Consider the following 10,952-nt stretch of genomic DNA (forward strand, 5'->3'; position numbering starts at 1 on the left):
CTCCCCATAACCCTTAATCCCCTTGCCTATCAAAAACCTATCAACCCACGTCTTAAAAATATTTAGCGAGGCAGCCTCCACCACTTCAACGGGCAGAGAATTCCAGAGATTCACCACCCTTTGAGTGAAGAAGTTCCTCCTCAACTCCATTCTAAACCGCACCCCCCCCCTTTATCTTGAGGCTGTGCCCTCTAGTCCTTTCTGAGCGGGAAGAGCCTCTCCACCTCTATCCTATCCATCCCATTCATCATCTTATATGTCTCAATGAGATCTCCCCTCATTCTTCTAAACTCTAACGAGTACAAGCCTAGTTTATTCAGCCTCTCCTCATAGTTCAACCCCCTCAACTCCGGTATCAGCCTAGTAAACCTCCTCTGCACTCCCTCCAAGGCCAAAATATCCTTGTGTAAGTGCGGCGACCAAAACCGCACACAGTACTCCAGCTGCGGCCTCACCAGTGCCCTATACAGCTGCAAGACCTCCGTACTTTTATATTCAATCCCCCTCGCTATGAAGGCCAGCATCCCATTTGCCTTCCTGACCACCTGCTGCACCTGCAGGCTGGGTTTTTGCGACTCGTGCACAAGGACCCCGAGGTCCCTCTGCACTGTCACATGCTGCAGTTTTTCGCCACGTTAAGTAATAGTCCTTCCTACCATTATTCCTACCAAAGTGGACAACCTCACATTTGCCAACATTAAATTCCATTTGCCAGTTCCTGGCCCATTCGCCCAGCCTATTTAGATCCTTCTGCAGACTCTCCACACCCTCCGCACAATTTGCCGTTCCACCAATCTTGGTGTCATCAGCAAATTTCGACACCATACACTTGGTTCCCTCCTCCAGATCATCTATATAAATGGTAAATAGCTGAGGCCCCAGCACCGACCCCTGGGGCACTCCACTAGTCACCAACCGCCAAACCGAATAGCACCCATTGACCCCCACTCTCTGCCTCCTATTTGACAGCCAATCCTCTATCCACGCTAACACCCTACCCCCAACTCCATGCCCCCTGACCTTCTGTAATAACGTCTTGAGGCACCTTGTCAAACGCCTTCTGAAAATCAAGAAACACCACATCCACCGGCTCTCCTCTATCCATCGCCCTAGACACGTCCTCATAGAACTCCAATAAATTTGTCAGACATGACTTCCCCTTAACGAAACCGTGCTGCGTCTGCTCTATCAAACAATTCTCCTCAAGATGCCTCGCTGTTTTCTCCTTGATCACGGATTCTAACATTTTACCTACAACAGACGTTAAACTAACCGGCCTATAATTCCCTGCCTTTTGCCTGCCACCCTTCTTAGACAACGGCGTAACATTAGCCGTTTTCCAATCTTCCGGCACTTCCCCGGAATCCAGTGACGTTTGGAAAATAATCACCAAGGCATCCACTATCACCTCCGCCATTTCTTTCAGAACCCTTGGATGCATTCCATCTGGTCCTGGGGACTTGTCCACAATCAGTCCCTCCAGTCTGTCGAGCACTGCCTTTCTTGTAACAATAATGTCATTCAGGCCCTCCACTCCTACCATCTTTCCATCGCTAACACCTGACAAACTATTCATGTCCTCCTCCCTGAAGACCAAAACAAAAAAGTTATTCAAGGCCTCAGCCATTTCCCCATCCCCTACAACTAAGTCCCCCCTCTCATCCTCTAAGGGCCCAACGTTCACCCGAGCCAGCCTCTTCCTTTTTATATACTTATAAAAACTCTTGCTATCCTTTTTTATATTAAGCGCTAGCCCAGCTTCATAGTTTATCCTACCCTTCTTTATCAACTTCTTTGTCATTCTTTGTTGACATTTAAACCTCTCCCAATCATCTCTTTGAGAATCTACTTATCTTAAAAATAGAGATTTTTGCTTCTGCCTGCTTTTAAAGAACAGTCCCAAAGATTCATGACCCTCAGAGAAAACCTTTCTCCTTACCTCTGTCTTAAGTGACTTCTAGTTCTAGTTTCCCCTACAAGAAAAAGCATCCTTTTCACATCCACTGTCAAAGCCTCTCAAGATCTTTTATGTTTCAATCAAGTCACCTCTTACTCCCCTTGCAATAAATGATAATATTCTATTAACTTTCCTAATTAGTTGCAGTCCCTGCATACTGACCTGAAGTTTTAGATCCATCTACATAACTGTGCAACGCCTCCCTAACATTGCCCCTTTCTGCCCTGCCTCTGTGGCCTCTGATCTTCAGGTAAGCGTTCTCCAAGGCAGCCTTCACGATACACGACAGCGCAGAGTTGCTGAGCAGAAACTGATAGCCAAGTTCTGCACATGTGAGAATGGCCTCAACCGGGATCTTGGGTTCATGTCACACTATCTGTAACCCCCACAACTTGCCTGGACTTGCAAAATCTCACTAACTTTCCTGTCTGGAAATAATACACATCTCTTTAACCTGCGCTTAAAGTTCTCTCCACTCACATTGTACCTTTAAGAATTGATTAGCTGTAAAGACTCACATTTGAATCATTATGCATGTAAATTGAGTTTGTGTCTTTGTGCCCTGTTTGTGATCAGAACTCCCAGCCACCTGACAAAGGGACAGCCTGTTCCGAAAGCTTGCGGCATTTGCTACAAATAAATTTGTTGGACTTTAAGCTGGTGCTGTGGGATTTCTTTCTGTTCTGCTGAAAACCTCATCAATACCTTTGCTATGGCCAGACTTGATTGTTCCAAAACTTCCTACCAGCTTTCGCCATCTTACCCTCTGTAAACTCAAGGCCTTTGGCAGTGCCAAGAGCAAAGAGAATATTTATACTATGAGAGTGGGATGTGGTGTTGTAATAAGACAAAGGGAACGTAAACAAGAATGAAGGCGGCTGAGAGAGGTGCTAAGAGTGTCCAATTTCCAACCCTAATCACCTTCACATGGTCCATTTGTGACATTTCTCTTCTCTTCCAACTTCTGTCGCCATTTCTGATAATAAACTGTCCACCAGTATCCATTATAAGCCCACCGACTCCCACAACTATTTTGACAACACCCCATACGCTGTAATTCTCTCAGTTCCTTTGTCTCCGCTGCATTTGTTCTGATAATGCCACTTTCCAAAGTAGCGCTGCCAATATACCTTCTTTCTTCCTCAGTCGTGCTTTTCTATGCAGTGGTTGAAAGGCTGTCAACTGTGTCTAACCCACTCCTCGGGCCACTGCGCTCACCCCCTTCTAGAACAAGATAGGGTCTCCCTTATCCTTATGTTTTACTTCACCAGCCTCCACATTAAAAGGATCATCCTCTGCCATTTCTGCCAGCTCCAGCATGATGCCACTACTCAACACATCTTCCCCTCACTCCCTGTCAGCATTCTTCAGGAATTGTTCTCTTCGGGACACATTGGTTCACTCCTCTCCTCCATTACACCCAACATCTCATCTTCCCATGCAACTCTAGAAGGTGCAACACCTGCTCCTTTACCACCCCAGGTCCTAAACACCCTTTTCAGGTGAAGCAGTGCTTCATATGCATCTCCTTTAATCTGGTCCATTGCATTTGTTGCTCCCAATGCAGTATACTGTACTTTGGAGGGACCAAACGCAGACAAGCTGACCACTTTGCTGAACACTTTCCTGTTGCTTTTCACTTCAACACACCACCCTGCTCTTCTGTCCATCTTTGGTGTTTTGCAAAATTCTAGTACACCAACGCAAATTGGAGGGACAGCATGTCATCTCCCGATTGGGCACTTTACAGCTTTCCAGGCTTAACATTTGAGCTCAACTCCAGAGCATGAACGCTTCTCCCCCCACCTCTACCCCATTCTTATTTATTTCCCTTTGGTGCTTGATATTGTGCCAAGCTATGTCTGAACCTGAGATCAAGCTATTCCACTCAATGTATGGTATTAACCTCAGTTATTTTTATAATGTATCACTGCACTTAAGAACAAAGTACTATGCATTCATAGTACCATTACTGATATATTTGTTCAATATGCTATTAGTTTCATTTCATTCAAGGTTCTTTTTTATCCAATGATCTATGAAAAGGGGTTGGCCTTTTGTGCCAAACTGTCCTTTCAGTTGATTTGAGTTGACAACTAACTATTATTTGTTAAACTCAATTTACCAGAAGCAACCAGTAAATGATCCCTAAGATCATCAATCATATATTAGGGCATTACTTACCAATTGTTACATCGCCCTTGATTTCACTTTCAACACAGACAACAGCTCCAGCTGCAATTTTAACACTGGACAAGAAACATTTTATTAGTAAAGAATGTATTGTGTGATTGAAAAAGTTAAATACAAGCTTCACATCTGGATAATTAGGGAACTATATCAATTTTGAAACTGCAGAAAAATATTGGTGATTAAATATTCGCGAGCAAAGAGCAAGCGTTAAATCCGTTTTCACCTATTTTGTCCAGAAGAAAATTCTGCGATTATAGGTTAATATACTTAATATAAAGTTTGCAAAAGAGATGAATGGTAGATGTTGCTACTTCTGCAACACCCATGGAACTGTGCTCGTGGACGAAGAACAAACCCCAGGAGTGATGAAAAAGGGGACCAGAGTGTAACAGAGGGGAATGCTGAAGGGAAAATGGTTAATTCTCAGTTTTCATTTCAAGCTACTAAACAATTAAAAACAAAACAGAGATGGAGATTTGGAGACAGTTGTGAGTTACACAGATAACAGCATTAAACAATTTTAAATATCCTGAGAAGATTAGAATAATGTTACTCCTATGTGGTCAAAGCGAGAAACACTTCCTAGATCAGTATCTTCCTACTCCAACAATGTAAAAGGCATTGTTTGATTTCATTGTGGAATTAATTGAGGCAAACAAACCAAATAATTTAAAAGTAGAACGGTTGCAAAATAATGATCACAACATAGTTAGGTTCAATGTAAAAGCAGGGAAGCAAAATGAAAAGTCATAAATAAGGATGCCAGAAAAAAGCAATGCTTAACAAGATAGAACATAGAACATAACAGCGCAACACAGGCCCTTTGGCCCCTGATGTTGTGCTGACTTGTGAAAAGAATCTAAAGCCCATCTAACCAACACTATTCCAATATCATCCATATGTTTATCCAATGACCCTTTAAATGCCCTTAATGTTGACGAGTCCACTACTATTGCAAGAAGGGCATTCCACGCCCTTATTACTCTCTGAGTAAAGAACCTATCTCTGACATGTGTCCTATATCTATCACCCCTCAATTTAAAGCTATGTCCCCTCATGCTAGCCATCACCATCCGAGGAGAAAGGGTCACAATGTCCACCCTAACCCTCTGATCATCTTGTATACCTCTATTAAGTCACCTCTTAACCTTCTTCTCTCTAATGAAAATAGCCTCAAGTCACTCAGCCTTTCCTCATAAGACCTTCCCACCATACCAGGCAACATCCTGGTAAATCTCCTCTGTACCCTTTCCAATGCTTCCACATCCTTCCTATAATGCGGTGACCAGAACTGTATGCAATACTCCAAGTGCGGCCGCACCAGAGTTTTACACAGCTGTAACATGACATCATAGCTCCAAAACTCAATCCCTCTACCCAATAAAAGCTAACACACCGTACGCCTTCTTATCAACCTGGGTGTCAACTTTCAAGGATCTATGCATATGGACACCAAAATCTCTCTGTTCACCTACTCTACCAAGTATCTTACCATTAGCCCAGTATTCTGTATTCCTGTTATTCCTTCCAAAGTGAATCACCTCACACTTTTCCGCATTAAACTCCATTTGCCACTCTCAGCCCAGCTCTGCAGCTTATGTCCCTCTGTAACCTGCAACATCCTTCCACACCGTCCACAACTCCACTGACTTTAGTGCCATCCGCAAATTTACTAATCTATCCTTCAATGCCTTCATCCAGGTCATTTATAAAAATGACAAACAGCAGTGGCCCCAAAACAGATCCTTGCAGTACACCTCTAGTAACTGAACTCCAGGATGAACATTTCCCATCAACCACCATCCTCTGTTTTCTTTTAGCTAATCAATTTCTGATCCAAACTGCAAAATCAGCCTCAATCCCATGCCTCCGTACTTCCTGCAATAGCCTACCATGGGGAATCTTATCAAATGCTTTATTGAAATCCATATAAAACACATCAACTACTTTACCCTCATCCAACTCTTTGGTCACCTTCTCAAAGAACTTAATAAGGTTTGTGAGGCAAGACCTACCCTTCACAAAACTGTGTTGACTATCCCTAATCAAATTGTTCCTTTCTAGATGATTATAAATCCAATCTCTTATAATTCTTTCCAAAACTTTGTCCACAACAGAAGTCTAAATTACCAGGGTTGTCTCTACTCCCCTTCTTGAACAAGGGGACAATATTTGCTATCCTCCAGTCTTCTGGCACTATTCTGGTAGACAATGATGACATGAAGATCAAAGCCAAAGGTTCTGCAATCTCCTCCCTGGTTTCCCAGAGAATCCTAGGATGAATCCCATACGGCCCAGGGGACTTATCTACTTTCACACTTTCCAGAACTGCTAACACCTCCTCATCAACCTCATTTCTGTCTAGTCTAATAGCTTGTATCTCGGTATTCTCTTCGACAACATTGTCTTTTTCCTGTGTGAATACTGACGAAAAATATTCATTTAACACCTCTCCTATCTCTTCGGACTCCATGCACAACATTCAACTACTGTCCTTGACTGGTCCTAATCTTACCCTAGTCATTCTTTTATTCCTGACTTACCTATAGAAAGCTTTGGGGTTTTCCTTAATCTTACCTGCCAAAGACTTCTCATGTCCCCTCCTGGCTCTTCTTAGCTCTCTCTTTAAGTCCTTCCTGGTTAACTTGTAACTCTCAAAGCGCCCTAACTGACCTTTCATGTCTCATCTTTACATAAGTCTCCTTCTTCCTCTTCACAAGAGATTCAACTTCTTTAGTAAACCACGGTTCCCTCGCTCTGATAAGATCTGGCCCAAAAAACAGAGATCAGTTAACAAACAGGTCGACATGTTAGCAGTGAGAAATCTTAAAATAATTAGATATAGTATGTAAAAGTATATTCCTTGAAGATGAATAAAGTGGCTTTCATCAAAGAATGAAATTTGTGGATAAAGAGATTAAACATAAACAAATGCAAAACAGAGCTTCTATAAAAGCCATTCCATTACAACAAAGTTAGAGGGAGTAAGCATAAATTCATCACCAGTGTGATACCAGTTATGAGAAGAGAAGGGCAAGGGAACTTTTTTTTAATTCTAGGGATTTTGAGTATGAGTACGGAAAAACAAACTGCTGTAAGAGAATAGGATACTTGTCATGGTGGGTAATCAAGACAGGGACCAGTGCATCTTTTAGCAGAAGAACAGATCAATTTTGAAGTAGAGGGACATATAGCAAGAGAGCAGAGCAAAGGAATTAGCTTTGGACTGTTCTGGAAATTTAGTTTTAAAAATGGGAAATTCTTGTCTGACAAACCTCATTTTTGAAAGTATTATAAATAAATACTTGCAGAAATCTTTTGTCAAAAAGTTTACACAAATTAGTGAGGTGCTACAAAGATCAGTAGTACTTGGGCCCTAGCTGTTCACATTATTGATTTGGACGAGGACCAAATATTTCCAAGTTTGCAGAAAGCTAGGTGGGAATGTGTGTTGTGAAGAACATGTAAAGCAGCTACAGGAGGATATGGACAGATGTAATGAGCGAGCAAGAACATGGCAAATGGAATATAATGTGGAAAAACGTGAGGTAATCCATTTTGGTAGAAGGAACATATATGCAGAGTATTTCCTAAATGGTAACTTAAGAAGTTTAGATGTATAAAAAGAGTTGGATGACATTGTCCACAAGTCACTGAACGCTAGAATGCAGATGTAGCAAGCTATTACGAAGGCTAATGGAATGTTAGCCTTTATCACAAGAGAATGAGTACAGGTGTAGTGAGGTCTTGCTTCAATTGTCTAGGAACTTGGTTAGACTGCACCTAGAGTATTGTGTCCAGTTTTAGTCCCCTTGCCTCAAAAAGGGGATTTTGCCATAGTTTTAACTTTATTTATTGTCACAGGTAGCCTTACATTAACACCACAATGAAGATACTGTGAAAATTCCCTAGTCACTACACTCTGGCATCTATTCAGGTACATTGGCCATGTTAAATTCCCCCCCAATGTACCTAACCAGCACGCCTTTCAAAGGTGTCCCTCATTCGGAGGGAGTGCAACAAAGGTTGACCAGACTTGTTCCAGGAATGGTGCAACTGTCTTATGAAGAGAGATTGGGCAAACTGGGCCTATATTCTATGGCATATTGAAGAACAAGAGGTGATCTACAAAGTACTTAAAGGATGGTGGCACAGTGGTTAGCACTGCTGCCTCACAGCACCTGGGATCTGGGTTCAATTCCAGCCTCAGGTCACTGTTTGTGTGGAGTTTGCACATTCTCTTCTTGTCTCATGGGTTTCCTCTGTTTTCCCTCTTAGTCTGAAAGACTTGGTTAGTAGTGTTGGCCACACTAGATTCTCCCTCACTGTACCCAAACAGTACACTGGCACATACTGACTTGGAGATTTTCACAGTAACTTCATTGTAGCGTTAACATAAACCTTTTTGTGACAATTAAAAAAAGTCTTGTTAAAACTATACAAGGCCACACCCAGAATACTGTGAACAGTTTTGGACCCCTAAGGACAGATATACGAGCATTAGAAGTTAGGTACTACTGGCCTGTTAAGACTTGCATTCCAACCATTACCTTGTAATTGAGTTTGTGTCTATATGTGTCCTGTTTGTGAATTGAACTCTTCACTCACCTGAAGAGGCAATGCTACAAATAAGCACTTTAATTTGGTGTTGTGAGACCACTTAGGGGCATTTGAGGCAGTCCAGACAAGGTACATTTGGTTGATCCCAGAATAGAGACTATTTTTCATAGAAGGAGAGGTTGGGCCTGTACTCATTGGAATTTAGAAGAGTGAGAAGCAGCTTACCGAGACATATAGGATTCTCAGGGGGCTTCACAGAGTAGATGCTGAGAGGATATTTCCTCTTATAGGAGGCCAGGACCAGAGGACATGGTATCAGAATAAGGGATTGCCAATTTAAAACAGGGATAAAGTGCAATTTCTGCTTTCTGAAGATAGTGAATTTGTACTATTCTTTACTGCAGGGAACTGTGGAAACTGGGTCAAGAATCGAGGGTTATGGAGAAGAGGGAGGGAAGTGGATCAGCCATGATCTCATTGAAAGACAGAGCAGATTTGATGGGCCAAATGTCCTACTTATGCTCCTACATCTTATGGTCTTAGCCAAATTTTAAGGAGTGCCTTAAATGAGAGGTTTAGGGAGGGCATTTCAAAGCATAGGGCCTTGATTGCTGAATACCATTAGTGACGCACCAATATCTGAAGTCAGTTTAAACTCGAATGTTAACTCTGTTTCTCACTACAGATACTGCTAATCTACTGAGCTTTCCCAGAACTCTTTTCAAAATTGCCCATGAAGCGTTGTTATTCTGGAAACATATTGGAGGTGTTATATAAATACCTCAGGCGACATTTCGTACCTAAAATAGAGACTGCTCCCTATTCAGATGCGAAGTGTTGGGATATTCGTACTCCGACAACTTCTGGCTAATAAAACCCTCTTCCACAATTAGAGCTGATCCTCTTACTCCTGTTCCACCCTTCACCCTTCACCCTTCCTCACATCCCAGCCCCTCTGATGCCAACTATTTATTTACATCAATGACATTAAAACACAGCAATACGAGTCTTTCTAATGTTTCCTAGAAACAGCTTTTCATTCAATTTGCATACTTCTCTCGGGATTCAGGCCTAAATCCCTTTCGCTTTTACCTTTTCTGGGTTGGTTTCCCCGTCACAATCTCCATCTTGTCACTCGGCACTGTCAGCGCGCCTGCACACCAACCGGCATCACAGTCTGCCGAGAATTGGGACTAATGCGCATGCGTTCCAACCGGCATCATAATCTGCCGGGAGGAATTGGGATTGATGCGCATGCGTACCAACCGGCATCACGGTCAACCGGGAAGAATTGGGATTGATGCGCATGCGTACCAACCGACACCACGGTCTGCCGGGCGGAATTGGGACTGATGCGCGTGCGTATCAACCGGCATCACGGTCAGCTGGGAAGAATTGGGATTGATGCGCATGCGTACGTACCAACCGACACCACGGTCTGTCGGGAGGAATTGGGATTGATGTGCTTGCACACTGACTGGCATCGTAGTTTATTGGGAGTGTTCAGTACGCATCCTTAATACTGATTCGTTCGAAATGCGGAGAGTTGAAAACCGAGAAAGGTTTTGTGGTTTATAATTATAGGAAAGACAATTTGGCTCATGTTTAATATACAAATTCAATAGAAACCTACATCTCTCTTGTTGCAGGTTTTAATCGTTTTCGCAACAAATGTGAGGTGGCCAGGCAGTTAGCAAGGTGAGGAGCGCAGGTTCAGTAAGAAGTCTCACAACACTAGTTAAAGTCCGACAGGTTTATTTGGTAATGCAAGATTTCGCTCCTTCTTGAGGTGAGTGAACAATTGTATTCACACATAGGGCATACATAGACACAGGCTCAATTTACAAGACAATGGTTGGAATGCGAATCTTTACAGACAATGTGAGTGAAGAGAGGGTTAAGCACAGGTTAAAGAGGTGTATTGTCTCCAGCCAGGACAGTTTTTTTTTGTTTTTATTCCAATTCAATCTAATCAAGTCCAATTCAGAAACCCAACAAGTTGAGACATTCCCGATCCAAGTTGACAAGACAGGGCTCTCACCTCCTGTCTTGGGCTTGATCTGCATGATCCAAACTAATTGGAGCAGGCATAGCTCCTCCTCCAAGGCTTGATCTTATTTGCATCTTAGCCAAAAGGCCGAGATGCCGCTTTTAAAATTGCTTCAAATGAAGCTAAAATGTAACCTAATGACTTCAACCGAGTACAGCATGTTGATACTACACTTGACCTTTAGTGAGATTT

At 42.5% G+C, this 10,952-nt stretch overlaps 1 protein-coding gene across 2 annotated transcripts in view; it reads right to left on the minus strand.

Moving 5' to 3' along the window:
* Positions 1 to 9,892, minus strand: part of dctn6 (dynactin subunit 6) — a 40,376-nt gene extending 30,484 nt beyond the window's left edge. Inside the window, exons 1-3 of one of the 2 annotated variants that reach the window (XM_080193502.1) lie at positions 9,803 to 9,892; positions 6,824 to 6,917; positions 4,142 to 4,206 (exon numbers count right to left, since the gene is read on the minus strand). In XM_080193502.1, coding sequence (XP_080049628.1) covers positions 4,142 to 4,206; positions 6,824 to 6,837 — 79 coding nt within the window. In that variant the 5' untranslated portion in view covers positions 6,838 to 6,917; positions 9,803 to 9,892. The remainder of the gene's footprint in view (positions 1 to 4,141; positions 4,207 to 6,823; positions 6,918 to 9,802) is intronic. The other variant, XM_080193501.1, reaches the window with a different exon arrangement.
* Positions 9,893 to 10,952: the final 1,060 nt, after the last annotated feature.

The sequence above is a fragment of the Carcharhinus amblyrhynchos genome, chromosome 1, assembly GCF_965287045.1.
Source record: "Carcharhinus amblyrhynchos chromosome 1, sCarAmb.v2.hapA, whole genome shotgun sequence".
Taxonomy (NCBI): Eukaryota; Metazoa; Chordata; class Chondrichthyes; order Carcharhiniformes; family Carcharhinidae; genus Carcharhinus; species Carcharhinus amblyrhynchos.